Below are 14,977 nucleotides of genomic sequence, written 5' to 3' on the forward strand. Positions count from 1 at the left end.
AAGCTCCAGATGGATTTGGGAGAATTCAGATTGGTTCTCAGAGTTCATCCTGTGTGACCCATCATCCGTGACCCCAGTGACATGGATTGACCCTGTGTTGGTGCAGGCTGTGGCTGCCCCACAAGTGCCCGGTTTGCTTCTCAGCACTTCATACCCTTCACTGTCTGAGCCAGTGTGAACTAGACAGGGCCGACTGTGTCAGAAGTTACCGAGGTGGGGGGGAACGGAATTCTGTCCAATTAGGTTGTCCCTGGAGATGTGACAAAGAGAATGAGACAGGTTTTGAGATTGAGATAGATAAATAGATAGACAGACAGACAGATAGACAGGTAGATAGATTGTGGGGGTGAGAGGAAGAGAGAGAAAGAAGGAGGCAAGAAGAGAGGGAGAGATGGGGAAAGGGATATACATAGATAAGAACAAGCAGAAGCTTGGAGATGAGGCACACAGGGAAAAATGAGGAGGTGGAAAGAGATTAGTACTAGGTATTTTTCCCATGATTGCTGGCAGCTCAGTACTTCAGAAATAAACCAGAAAACATCCTTTTTTTTGTCACTTCCTACAGACCTCCCTCCCTCCCAGCTCCACCAGCATCACCGTGGTCCTCCTCCCAGGTTTTTCGTTGGGAGGTACAGCAGTGATGTTTAAGATGCTATGAGTGGGAGTTTAGAATCGAATGAGCATTAGGAGAGCTTAGATTCTTTATGTTTACCTTTGCTTCTCCCTAGAGAGGGGATGATTCCTGCCATGATGGCTGGTCTCCCTTCTGTCTGCACGAAAAGCCCTGGGACTGTGTCCTGGAGCACAGGGGTGATGTGCCTGCAATCCACTCAGCCCACCAATGTCATAGCCCCAAGAGGAAGGAGTGCTGGGGATGTGGTTCTGGGGACTACAAGCTGCAAGGTGGCGCCACTGTCCCTCCTGAACTCAGATGACTGATTCTCTGGAGACAGGGGTCCCTTTGGGTCTCCTCTCCTTCTCCTTCTCTTAGAAATGAAAGCACCCAGCCCAGAGAAGCGTGGTTCATTCATCAATTGCACACGTGAGGTCCGGCACGGGGGCAGACGAGCCGGGGAGAGGTGATACGTGCTTTCTGCTCACTCAGGAGAATACATGGTACCTTCCGCTCCCTCTCCCCTGAGACGTCCATAAACAACGACCAGCTGGGGCTGAGTCACCTCTTCACCTGCCCTTTGTCTCTTTCAACAATGGGTCCTGTGTCCGTCACCACGGATCTGAGCCCTTTTGAATAGATGCTCCTTCTAGCCCATGATTTTTGGAAGCTTACTCTGCCTTGGTTCTGAGATGTGTCTGCTTCTCTTTGTCCTTCTACATATTCCCAAGTAATGGCCACTCAGCCTGAGTAAACACCGTGAGATTTAGGAACGGAAGCACTGGGGTCGCCTGCACTAGCTTGCACGGTGCCTTTCTCTCTGCCTACTCGTGGCAGCCCAGGGCAGCAGTCCAGGGCGGCAGTCCAGGGCGGTGTTGAACCCTTTCCCGCCTCCCCTCTTCTCCCTTCCCACCCTGCAGGAACGATGGGATGCTGATGACAGTCGGTCTGACAAGCCTAGAAACCATGCCTGCTCTGCTCTTTTGACCTCAAGGTGCTGCCAAGGCTGATTTCTGTCCCAAGTTCTGATTTTCCCAGCAAGACTCTATCAGCTAACCGGGGCTGTCAGTCAGGACTCTGACCTCTCCTGGGGCAGCAGAGGGTGCGTCCCTCAGGGAATCCGCAGCAGCTTCCCCTTTCTGCCTCTCTCCTCCCCGTGGGGCTGGTTCTCACGGCTACCCTTCCTGAGCCATGGTGGCATCTGGGGGACATTCAGTTATAATCTGAGTTGGGAGGAATTGAACAATCTGTGGGATTTGCTCTTCTTAACTTTGCCCTAACTCTATTGCTAATCTGGTTAGTATGCCCATCGGCAGTGAGGCTTGCCTCCTACTAAGGGGATCTCATCCCGAAGGAACTGGAACGAGGAGGAGAAAGAGAAGCGATAAAGCCCTGCAGCATCCTTTGTGCTCCAACCAGCTGTTTCTGGAAGGTGACTCTCTGTTTGGTGCCTGGCTTATTTATCGGTTAGCGCACACTTCTGCTTAGTTGTGTGTGTGTGTGTGTGATGACTACAGGGGCTGGTTCCTCCGCTCTCCTGCCCGCCTTGAGTGGCCTATGCTCAGGGGCCCATTTCTTTCCTCTCACCTGTTGCTTCGTGTTTGGCTGGGCGAGTCGGGAGGGCAGAAGGAAGGCTGCGGTGCCCTGGCCAGAGCCTGACCTGACTGCTCCCCACTTCTACCAAAAACTCTTCTCTTGTGCCTGACGCCCTGGAGACACAGGCGTCCAAGGATGAATGAGCCTTCCTTTTGGTCATCCTTCAGCATCTGAACCTTGCATGGTGACTCCTTGGTGCTGGCCAGGGGTCCTCACCCCCCTGACTCAAACCTTGAATCTTGTTGAGAAGGCGTATCCCTTCTTCCCGGAGCTCCTCGAGGAGTAAGGATTGGATGGAAGGTCTCTGGACAAGTGGAGGAAACGTGTGTCCCTTCAGAGGCACCTCAGAGGCCACCTCCTGCAGACGTCCCGCCGGGGGTGGCCGGCTCCATGCCGGTGGCCCTGTACCCGCGGCGGACGGAGGTGGGGTTGCTTGGAGGCTCTCTTCCCATGAGCCTTGGTGGGAAGCCTCAGCGTCTTCATCCTGATGACACTGGCAGCCAGTAGGGACCGGTGGGGAGTTGGGGGGTGAGGAGTGCTGCTGGCTGGAGCCTGGCTTGGACAGGAAGGAAGAGGACAAAGCGGCTTTGTCTCGTCTCAGTGATGTGATGATGCAGAGGTGAGAAAGCCGTGTGTCTGGGCCTTTCCCCTCGGCGAGCTGAGGCGGAGGCATGCACGGGCAAGAAGCCAGACCTTCCCTGCTCTGAAGGACCCGACCCTCCTCCTCACTTCGGGTTTGCCTTTGCTGGCGCAAGTCCTAAGCTCTACTTTCTGGCTGTATATACCCTTTTCGTTCCCGACAAAGTTGTGGTGGGTCTTTTTTTTTTTTTTTTTTTTTTTTTTTTTTAAAGCTGTTTGAGGGGGTTGGGAAAGGAAAACTTTGAAAGTAAAATAATAAAAAACAGACCACTCTGCCTTGACAGGCACATAAATAGCTTCGCCACGGCCGGGCTGCGCACTGGCTTCGCCATAGCAACCCAAAGCCAGTGTTTACAGCAGCCCGTCGCCCCGACTGGGAAACAGCAGCTGCTCCTGCTCCGCCAGCCGCGCCACACTGCTGCCTTGGCCTCAGAGCAGTGGGCAGGCGCCCCCGGGAGGTGATGCCGAGAGGTGATGCCAGGCCGGGACCAGCCCTCCTGCGGGGGCTGTGGGAAAGGGCAGAGCGAAGGCAGCATGGGATTCAGATGTGCCAGCGGGGTGGTAATACTTGCAGAGCCTGGAGTGAGTGGGGGGGTGTCTTCTGTGTCCGCTGCCCCCCTCCCCTGTGAACTGCCCCATCCTCTGTCATCTCCTGCGGAGGTCGGAAACAGGAGGCAGAGGGTGCTTAGTTCCTGAACTCGAAAGGGGTCTGGGTGTTCCCCTGAATCTCACAGGGACACCCTCTCAGGCCTGTTACCTCAAGGACTCACAGGAGGGGGGCTTTCCTTGGGAAGATCACGGGTCTTTCCGGGAAAGCGGGCTGCCCTGAGATGAACAGAAGCAGACATCAGCATCCCGGAAGGACTACAGGAGGGAGAGAGGTGACAAGACCCTCCTGCGCCTCCCCTGACAGCCTGGATCCAGGGGCAGTGTCAGGAACAGGCCCCCACTCGAGGCTCTCAGTGCTTTAGCCTGGTGGGGTTGCAGCTTCTCATGATGTTGTTACAAAGATGCGTTGTCACCTCTGCGTCGTTCTCAAAGGGAGAGTGAAACTGGGGCAGGGAAGTGACGGGTTACTGGGGCGTGCGCCCTCTCTCTTTCCTGATAAACGTCATCTTCTCAGAATGGAGCCCTTGTCCATTTGCCTGGGACTTTCAGAAAGTAGTTGGGCTGAGAGATGGCTGGGCGGGCGGAGCTGGAAGGATGACTCTGTACTCTGTACAGGTGAGATGCTCGTGGAGCGGAGGGAGGCAACAGGAGGGCCCGCCAGGCCTGGTGTCCGGTGCATGGTCCTCTGGCTCATGCCCGGGTCACACAGGAAGGTAGTTTTGCTTCCTCTCTTACTGAGCCCCTGGGACAGCTGCCCACGGCACTCCCTTTTGGTGGATGGCCTGTGACCTCCTCATTCTGAGGCCGGGCTGCTTTCCTCTTTCCTCTCACCACTGAGGACTCCGCCGGAACCTGGGCCTGGGAGCCATGAGATCCTGACTCCAGCAGCCAAGGGAGGTTGACGCCCCGTCCCTCCCCATGAGCGAGGCATGAGTCTGCTGAAATTTGTTTCTAAAAACAGCACAGGATCCAATCCAGCTGTTGAAAAGCCCCTTTGTTCCCTTGGAACCAAAATGTGGGAAAACCGCGGCAGCCCCAAGAAAAGGCAATCTCTGTTGCCCCAGAGAGTGTGCGTGCTGCCGCCCCAGGGGCTGCCTCCTGTCTGCTGACCCAGTGGCTAACCATCCCGATTCCGAGGAGCTGCGCCTTACTCAGCGTGAGGCAGAGACCCTTGCTAACCCGTATCCTGAGCACTTCCCGTGAGCTGGTGGGAGGGATCAGGCGAGACTGCCAGCATCTCTTTCAGTAGGCAACAGACCTTCTAGCTGGCACTGTCACTCCCACCTGAAGTCGACTCTTGTCCTTAATCAGCTGAAGGAAATGATCAGTGTTGCCGTTTCATCCGCCACCTTTTTTTTTTTAATCTCTAGTTTGCTGTGAGCACTCCCTCTGCACCCCTTGACTCATAGGAGGCCGCAGAGGTGACCCGGGCCAGTATGACTCAGATTACTTGGAATGAGGGTACATTCCCTATGGCTCTGGGCCCAACGGAGTGCCCTTTTTTGTCTGGATATGTTAATACTATTTTAGGATGGAGCTGGGGTGGTGGTGACAATGCCCTCCTAGACACATTCCTGCTTCAGTTTCCTGACCCATGCCATGCAGATCCTGTCTTCATCTCGATGGTGCCTGGGGTCTCTGACATGGGCTGGATCAACAGGCCAGACGGTCAGGAACAGACTATCATCAGCCTTGGGTCAATCCTTGGTAACACTGTTTAGAGAAAGTATGTGCTATCTGTGTACCTGACCGTCCTCTGTCGCTGAAGGCATCTGGCCAGGACTGATACATTTTGTCATCATTGCCATTATGTGTCTTAGAAGGACAGCCTCTCCAGGTCTGAAAGGCTTTAGCACCATAGTATATTTTATTTTATTTATTTTATTTTATTTTATTTTATTTTATTTATTTGATTTTATTTTATTTATTTAATTTTATTTATTTATTTATTTATTTATTTATTTATTTATTTATTTATTTTATTTTATTTTATTTTATTTTATTTTATGGCCCTCAGGTGCAGACTACTGAGTCAGCCATAATAATGGAGTCATGGCCCAGGATTATCACTGGTCCGTGCAAGGCCCTTCCTGTGCCCAGTTTCCCCAGATCCCAGGTCTTTTCCTTTCCTTGCCTGTGAGCAACATTCTAATGTGATAATATGTATCTTTTTGGTTAAATACGTCCCTTAAAATGTATAGTATTGCTTTAGATGGGTGTGTTTTTAACTTTTGTTAAAGCACCCTTTTCACCCCCAGTAAGCACTGTTTTGGAGATCAGCAGTATTGCTGTGTGCACGTCTGATCTGTGCTTTTTATGGCTGCATAATATCCCCCGTTACCAAGCACACTCACTTTACCTGTCCATCCCTGGGAGGAGGGTCCCAGGTTGTCTTCTATTCCTGTCACCACAAATACTGCCCCAGTGAGCATCCTTGTACACTCCCCCTTCTGAACCTGTGGGAGCACCTTTGGGAGATGCACCCAGTAGATGACTGGGTCCAAGGTATGCATAGACTTGGTTCAGCCAAGTGCAAGGTGGCTCTGGGAAGTAGAGAAAAATTCTGGATCCCTAAGGCCCAGGGGGTTGAGGACGACACATTTTCTCCAGGTAGATGCTATGATTCTGGCACTGCATTTCTGCTGCTGAAGTGAAGGAGACACCTCAGGACAGCAGACTAGAGGAGGGGGAGGGCAAGCGAGGGCGCCTCGTGGGTACCACCTAACCAGCAAGTGACGTTCTCTGTGCAGGAAGGGAGTACTCACCAGAACCCAAGTCCTAGGGGCTGGCTGAGAATTAGCATCGGGTTCCAGGACCAGGGCCAGAATCACAGGCCACAGTGTGCCATCCTGGGGCCAGTGCAGAGGACTGATTTTGGTGCCTCACTTGGCTTCCTGGCATGGGCCTGGCTGTTGCTGATGACAGGTGGTGCCGCCCACCAGCTGAACTTTAGCCAACGTGCTCTGCCTCTGACCTTCTTCCCATATGCCTCCCAAGGGCCTGAGTAGATTGGAGGAGAGAGGATATGCTCAGGTCTGCTCTGCGAGCCAGCAGGCATCAGAGGAGCAATTAGGGCAGGGCAGGCATGGGAAGGGAAAGAACCTGGTTCCACGAGGATGGCTGCTAGACCTGAGTGGGAGGGACTGGCGCGGGATTGGGGGCGGGGGGCTAGAATCTGGGTCGTGGAAATAAGGGGCTTGTAGTGAGGAGGGAGCGGAGCAGCCTCTGTGCGGAGTTTAGGCCTTCAGGGAGAAGGGCCAGCCAGGGATGCGTCATGCTAGGCAGCCGGCCGTGTTTGATGCTTGCCGGCTTTCTTGAAAGGCCCTCTCAGAGGCATGGGAGTGCCCGCGAGAAGGAGTGAAGCTTAGGACACTGTAAGTAATGGTGCAGGAACTGCCCATGCTGGAGAAAGGAGACAGAGTAATCCAGGGCAGGATCTCTGTGCCTCTCCCAAGTCACTGCGGGTTCCACGGCCAGGGGTGTGAGATAGCAGAGTGGAGGCAGCCCTCATCCCCACTCCTGGGATCTCCAGGTGGAAATTGGGTATGTTTGGAATCACACCCGTCCAGAGCCAAGGGCATTCTGGTTGGGGGGGATGCGCACGTGGGGGCGGGGATGGGATGGAGCCGGAGTGTCAGCTGATAAGCTGTGGACCTACCCCTACACCTGCCGGGGAAGTTCAAAGAGGTAAGGAGGTCCTCTTTTAGAGCTTTTAGGGATCATGGGCCAGGAACAGATAGATAGGTACACGTGGGCTTTCTCGTCAATCCATAGCTTTGTTTCTCATAAGATTGTCCCTGTACTCGAGGCATGGTGGCTTTGGATTCAGACTAGGGCACAGACCCCGGCTCTCCGAATCTGTATTTCCCTACTGTAAAGCAGGGCGCCCTCCTTTACAGGGCTGTCAGTGAAGATTCAGTGAAACAGTATATGTAATAGTGACAGTAGCTTCTATGTAGGGACCCACCACTGCACATCCCCCGCCAGACGAGGCTGCTGCCTGGATAATGCGCACGTGTGTGTGTGCGTGTATACATATATGATCTCTCTCCGCATTTTCACCAAAAGTGCCTGCTGTGGTGCCTGGCTCATTGCAGGTGCTCCACAGATATTATTTCCCTCCCTCCACACCCCCACTCCACTCCCACCCCGACTCCTTCAAATAGGGAGCCACGGAGCCTTATTTGGGATGTGGAAGCCTCCGGATCAGAGAAAAGGGAACAGGTTTTGTGCAGGGAGGCGTAAGGATGGGGAAGGGTGAGCTTGAAGCAGGTTTCATATTTCAGTTTAGTGTTTCCTAAGGCGGGGCCAGCCTGCTCCCATGTGCACACACCCCACCTCCCCACCTCCCGCCCCCACCAGCTTTGCCCTTCTTTGCTTTCACATCCTCAGTGGCACTGACACTCCAACCAGAGCATCAGCAAGTGCTCCCAATTCACTTCTGAGCCGAAGTCCCAGCCCAGGGGGGGAGGGCAGGCACAAGAGTCTGCTCCACTGAGCAGCTGTGTCCGCAGCTCGGAGGCCACGGTTTAGAGTGGTTGCTTATTATTCCAGGCAGGTCCGGCTGCACCAGCCCGAAGCCCTCGGCCCCTGCCCCCTCTTTCCTTTCTCCTGTTTCCTTTCATACTTTATTTCCCATGCAGCCGCCAGATTCAACACGAGAAGGCAGAGGAGATTCACTGGGTGGGTTCCTTTCAGATTCTCAAAATCCCCCCACTTTAGCCCCTGCGGAGGGAGCACCCCTTTTTCTCCATCGTCTAGGGGTGTATCTCGCCTTCAGCACCCAGGCAAGTTTCTAAGAGTAAAGGATTTTTTTTTTTTTTTTACAAAATCGGGGGAAACTGTCTGACTATCGTTTACGGTCTGGTGGCTTAAGGAATGAGGTCTCCGTTCCTGACAGCTCCCCACTTGGGAGCTTGCTAGCGGGACCAGCTGCAGGCCGAGGTGTCGGGAAGTGCAGGGCGGCCCGCTTCTCAGGGGTGTCTGGGGCTCCCCTTCACCCCCATCGTCCGGGGTGTGATGGGGTTGATTCTGAAAGAGAAGGAGCACGTGTGAGAGCCAGCATTTCCCCTAAGCGGAGATGCTTATTCTCTGCACCCCAGAGACACCTGCTGTTAAAAGGCTTAACTAGACATTTGTCAGAAAATGAAGAGGTGCAGACTGGGGGAAGGAGTGCAGTGTGACGAACAGGCCAGCAGGCAGTCAGGGCCGCTGACTTGCCAAAGACCAAATTACTTTAAAAAAATTTTTTTATTTACTTTTTTGGGGGGGGTTATTATGTCTATTATATTTATTTTTAGAGGAGGTGCTGGGGATTGGGCCCAGGACCTCATGCACGCTAAGCATGCGCTCTGCCACTTGAGCTCTACCCTCCCCCTCAAACCGCTTTTTGTCTCCTTGGCCCTCAGTGTTTTCATCTGCGAGGTGGGAATCACAGCCGTCCCGTGTGACAGTGCTTTCACACGTCAAGTTGTAGAACAGATGTTACAGGACTTTAGGAGGGAAAAAAATTAAAATGATTTAATGATCACGTGAAGTATTCTGATGTCTTGCCCCTGCAGGAAGGGATGAGAGTTTGAACTTCCATCCCGTGGTCACTAGGCTGGCAAGATGCTAGAAACGGGCAGTGAGAACATACCTTACCCAGAATGCCCTGAGCCGAGTGACTAACCCTGACCCGCCTAGAGGTGGGACCTCCCAGGCCGCTGAGCATCGCGGCTGAGGCTGAGGCCATGTGAGCACTTACAGATTCTCCTTTGCCAGTTGCCTAATAAGGTTAGGGGCTAGGCAAGCCTAGCAGTCACGGAGAGCTCTTATTCGAAGAGATCAGAGCTCAGAGAGAAGTACTGGCACCTGCTACGCCTTTGAACTCCGGAAGAATTTTCACGGAGAGCCCACCTTAAACTGGGGTTCCAACTGGGCTCCGCCCCTTTGACTCTGTGCCAGAAGCTTAGTGCCTGACCTATGTACATGTCTGTAGAGCAGCCTGAAGCAGACAAACTTCATTCTTTTCCACGTGTCCCATGGGTTCTAATCTTAAGTGACCTTTTCTGATTCCCTGTGTGAGTGGAAGAATCTTTCCTATTTGATATCTTGAGCAGGGGTTCGAAGTAAGGAATTCTGACTCAGACTGCCCCTACTGTCTAGAGATCCAAGGCCGTGTAGTCTAGTGGTTACTGCTAATGGTTATACCCTAGCTAATGGTTATTGCTAATGGAGCTGCCCTGGAATTTTCATTCCCTTCGGGGTGCTAGGAGCTCCCCCCCGGCAAGGAAAGCTGGAGGGGCGCATGGGGCTTCTTGGTCTTCTGCTTCAAGGGCTAGAAGTTCGTTAAGATCAAATCAGGCTGTTTCGCCCATCACTTGAGACACTGGTCATCTTTCATTTAAGATTTCCAAGCACTGTTTCTGCTTATAACCCAATTCCTTTATCGCTTTCTTAGGATGGTGTGAAAAGGCAGGGTAGATTCTTTCCCCAGGTACAGTGGGAGAATCTGAGTCCTAAGAAAACTGAGTACTAACAAAGCGAAGTGACTTGTTCATAGGGTGCCTGGGAAGACGGTAAATCTGGTTCTATATCTACTACTGTTTATTCAACCAAAAAAATTAGCTGATACACCGGTTCTCTTCAAGGCACAGGGCATAAAGCAGTGAACTAGACATGCAAAAAATCCCTGCCTTCATGGAACAAACATTGCAGTGGGGAGAGATTAAAAAAAAAAGTAAAGTCTGATTTCCACTTCAGCGCTCTGTCGGCACTGTTCTGAGCATCCTCTTCAAAGGTTAAGGAGTTCTACTTAAGAGTCAAATGGGCTTCTTGCTGCTCTAGTCCTTCCCACTGCTTCTATGCCTGAAGGTGCGGAATCAGAGAGGAGACTCTGTGGTGCTGCCTGCCCCTCTGGCAGGAGGATTGAAGGGAGTTTGACTCACTGCCTCAGGTTCTTTATTGACCTCTTTGTTCCTCAGGATTCTCTGATGACGTCTAAAAAGAAAGGGAATGTGATGTTTAAAACAAATTGCAACAACAACAAAACTAAGTCCTGCTTGCATAACCCTTTGCAAGTCTGAGTAGCTCCAAAAGTGCAAGGTGAGAAGGAGGCGGCAGAGGGCATCCTGGGAGAGGAGGAGGTGTAACTGCCTGCATCCCAGGGCAACCTGCCGCGAGCAGGATGGATGGGAATCAGCAGGCACTCAGGCCATGTGTGAGTTTTGGAAAAGTGATGGATGAGAGCGTCAAGCCCTCATCCGATGGTCCGTGTACTTCCGTGTTTACCCTTTAGAAGCAAGGATGTCATCTATTTATTGGAGAGGGGCTGCTGACCAGAGAGACTTGGCTCCCCCAGTAACTGAACTCAAGTTGGTGGGGACTGTTTCACCAGAGCTGGACCCGCCGTGTTCGGGTGCCTCTTCCCACTTAGGTGGCTGGTGTGGGGCAGTCGCCCGTGCATGACACACAGCAGCCCCTCTCTGAAGCGGAGAGCAGGGCTCAGGATCAGCTTTGCCACCTTCAGTCCTCCGTATTCTCACCTGCACAGACTCCGCCCTCTCCCCCTCATCCACCTGCCTTCCTGAGGGGAGAAATGCTGATGTGAGACCCTCTGGTGTCACTCACGCACAGGCTAACTTTGCCCCCTGGCGACCTTGTGGTGGCCCTAGGCTCTAATCTGAATGACAGCCGTCTTATTCTGGCCACCCCAGAGAGCCTTTAACACTCATAGGCTTCAAACTCACTATCCTTCTCAGAGATCCCTCTGTGTCCTTTATGTAATGAGGTTCCACCCTGTATTGCCAACCACCGGAGGCTTTTACTCACTCCTTCCCGCTGACAGCTTTTTGGAGGCGGGTGGGGCTTGGCTCCAGGATCCGAGCTGAGCGCCTGACCTGTTGATAACCACAGCAGGCAGGCTGCAGACTTTCTGTACAGCATCAGGCCGAGTACTCAGAGGGGCCACAGGGGATTTGGGCATCTTCTATCAGGTTGGCCTTCTGGTCTGTAAGTGTGTGTTGGGGGTAGGGGAGGCTGATGGGGTGGGGGAAGGTGGCGGACCGCCCTGCAGCTCATTCTGGTCTGGGCTCCTTCTCCGCGCTCTCCTCACCTCTTAGAGGTGGGGTCAGACCAGAAGGCTCCGTCGCGGGCCCCTCAGACAGACAGGGAGAGTAGGAGAGCCCTTACTTCCAAGTTTCTGAAGCGGTGGGATTTGTGTTGCTAGGTTTGGAAGAGGTGAGCTATGAAGACTGCGGTGTATCTGAAGTTGTGTCTCTGCATTGGAGTCTACAGGCGGCTGGGGCCTCACAGGGAGAAAGGGGCCTCTCCTAGGTCAGTTCCCTCAGCTCGGGCCTCAGCTATCAGCTCGGCTCAGACATCAAATCAACTGTCACCTAAACCCTTATGCCAGAATGAGTACCTCTTGCCCGAGCAGATGCTGGCTCCCCATGCTGCTCTAATTGTTTCTTTTTGTCTGTCTTTGCCTCTTTATTGCAGAGATCCAGTTGTCTTCGGTATCCAAGGAGCCCTCCTCTTCCTCCTCCTTCTCCTGCCGCCTCTCTACCACGGCAGTTGCTGGTTGTTGCTTAGGTTGCCTCCATGGTAACGTGCACATCCTGTTTACCCCTCCATCTGGGCAAGTTGATCTCATAAGGAACCTACCTACCGTGGACAACCGCTGCCATCACCACCTGGGGACACCACTCATTGTGACACGTGGTCCGGCTTCCATTTAGTTCCCCCATCCTCTTCCTCCTCTCGCTGCCAAGCTTTTCACACACACCAAAAGGATCTGGGCTGGAGGCTGCTACTCTGAAGCTTATTGCACGAGATATAGTCGATCTATTTCCCAGCCGAGCTCCCAGAGAAGCAAGAAGTAGGAAGAAGTGAGGCGGAGAGTCAAGAGACCCCGACCAGTGGAAGGCAGACCTCACATTTTCTCTGGTCGAGGGGCTTGGTAACAGCAGGCAAAATGACGAACCCATCAGGACACGCCTTGCCAGCCAACTCGATAGCTGAGAGCCGTGACGGGGATTTTGGCTGCACAGTAATGGACCTGAGGAGGCTCATGGAGCTGCGGTCAACTGATGCAATAAACCACATCAGTGCCCACTACGGAGGTGTGATGGATCTCTGCGCCGAACTGAAAACCAACCCCGTGGAAGGTAAAGGCCATAGCAGGGGGTGGGGAATCGGAGGAAGATGGCTAGTGTTAAGGCAGACTGTTCTCCCAGCTTCTAGAAAAGGCGTATTTCCAGAAACCTGGCTGGTATGTCTGTGTCTGGTGGACAAAGTACGGATCTGAAGCACTGAAAGGGGGTGAGGCTCTGGAGGGAACTTCATTTCTTTCCCAGAGATGATGTTTAGGGACTGTGGGATTCTCTGAAGATCATTCTTTCCTCCTTTTTTCTATATCAAGGTACAGAAGAGAAATTATATATCTCTATTTTATAAATGTTTATGTTAGAGGTGCTTTTATCAGTAAATAATCATCAAGTCCTTTATTCTGTATCAGTCTTTGATTGCAAAGTGTTAAAGATAAAATTCCTCCCTGCACTGATCTTACAGTGTAAGAGGAGAGGATGGGCACAAAAAATGTGGATACGTCCATCCACCCAATGGAGCACTTCTCTACCAGACACAGAAATGGGACTGCAAATCAGTTGTACCCACCGTATCTTTGAGTTACCCACTCTGTTTTCTGTCAGGGAATTACTGATGACTTTTTCAGCTCTGTCTGATGTACTTTTAATACAGTTCTTCTTAATCTGTTCTTAATAGAGAATGAACAAATCCAGCTTCGTGCTGACCTGGCTCTGCCCAAGTGCCCAGTGAGCCGCATCACCATCAAAATGAAGAGCGAACAAAAGGACTCTTACTTTCTTACTTTTTGCCTGGTTCCAGCTTCTCTATTACAGGTCCTTGCTTGGTCCTGTGAGTCAGGCAGGCCATGGCTGAGTAGCTTGAGATTGAGCAAAGATCTTAGCCTTTTGAGGTAGACCATTTCTGACCGTTTCTTGGAGGCCACGTCACATTTCTTGCCAATTCTAGTAAGTTTTAGCCCCAAGCCAGTGCTTTAAGTTAGTGACTTGAAGTCCAGACTCTGGGATTAGAAAAAGGGAGAGAGAGATTCTTTTTTTTTTTTTTTTTTGTGGGGGAGGGAGTCTATTTTTGGAAGGGGGGTAAATTAGGTTTTTTTTTTTTTTTAATGGAGGTACTGGGGATTGACCCCAGGACCTTGTGCATGCTAAGCATGTGCTCTGCCACTGAGCTACACCCTCCCCTTGAGAGATTCTTATCTAGATATCTGTACATTGCTCGTGTCTTCTTTTCTTTGCAGAGAGAGCTGCCCTACATGGTCTCTTTACTTCTAGAATTCAGTTGCTTATCTCATAGGCTTTGACTTCAAATACCAGCTCTGGCATTTACTAGCTGAAAAGCATTGAACAGTTTACTCAGTCTCTGAGTAAACATCAGTTTCTTTGAGAACAGTGTTAATGTTCTAGCCTGTAGAGTTATTGGGATTAAATAATATAATGTATGTATAATCTCACACTTATAATGGGTATTCAGTAAATGAGTTGCCTCACATTAAAATGAAATCCATGTGTCTGAAGATATTTGTCAGAATATGAGACCCTCTGGAGTGCGATGCATTATTACATCTGGAGAGGTGGCTGCACGTCTAACCACAACCACTGTCCGTTTTCTCCATTCACCTCTTTGTGTCTAAAAGAGACCTGGTTAAGATGGCGGTGCTCAGTGGCTTTCACGTGGCTCACTCTTTGCCTTCTGTTTAGTACCTAATGACTGCCCTGCAGACAATGCCTACTTGCTGTCAGCGAGATTTCTGTATCCTGCCACCTTCACAGTAGTACTGACCTTAAAGAGAGGCTATTCCTGTTATGTTTTCACTGAGATCATGCAGTACTTGAGACACAACCATCAGAATTTAAGCATCTCTCTCCTTTTCCCTTCCTATACTGTTCTTTTTTTATTTAATTGAAGGACAGTCAGCTTACAATGTTGTGTCAATTTCTGGTGTACAGTGCAATGCTTCAGTCACACACGAGTATACATATATTCATTTTCATATTCCCTTTCACCGTAAGCTACTACAAGATATCGAATCTAGTTCCCTGTGCCGTACAGTAGAAACTTGTTAATCTATTTTTTATATACCGGTCAGTATCTCAAACTCCCAATTTATCCCTTCCTACCCCCTTCACCCCGGTAACCATAAGTTTGTTTTCTATGTCTGTGAGTCTGTTTTTGTTTTGTAAGTAAGTTTATTTGCCTTTTTTTTTTTCAGATTCCACATATAACTGATATTATATTTTTCTTTCTCTTTCTGGCTTACTTCACTTAGAATGACATTCTCCAGGGCCATCCATGTTGCTGCAAATGGCATTATTTTGTTATTTTTTATGGCTGAGTAGTGTTCCATTGTATAAATACACCATGGCTTCTTTATCCAGTCATCTGTCGATGGACATTTAGGTTGTTTCCATGTCTTGGCTGTTGTATATAGTGCTG

The 14,977-nt window shown here is 51.1% G+C and overlaps 1 protein-coding gene across 6 annotated transcripts in view; it reads left to right on the forward strand.

Moving 5' to 3' along the window:
• The window catches only part of ATP2B4 (ATPase plasma membrane Ca2+ transporting 4), a 95,189-nt gene that overhangs the window by 31,094 nt on the left and 49,118 nt on the right, over nt 1–14,977 (forward strand). For 5 of the 6 annotated variants that reach the window (XM_064477066.1, XM_064477065.1, XM_064477064.1 and 2 more), the window contains exon 2: nt 11,939–12,606. In XM_064477066.1, coding sequence (XP_064333136.1) covers nt 12,414–12,606 — 193 coding nt within the window. In that variant the 5' untranslated portion in view covers nt 11,939–12,413. Of the gene's footprint in view, nt 1–11,394; nt 11,434–11,938; nt 12,607–14,977 lie in introns of those variants that run through there. The other variant, XM_064477062.1, reaches the window with a different exon arrangement.

The sequence above is a fragment of the Camelus dromedarius genome, chromosome 21 (genome assembly GCF_036321535.1).
Source record: "Camelus dromedarius isolate mCamDro1 chromosome 21, mCamDro1.pat, whole genome shotgun sequence".
Taxonomy (NCBI): domain Eukaryota; kingdom Metazoa; phylum Chordata; class Mammalia; order Artiodactyla; family Camelidae; genus Camelus; species Camelus dromedarius.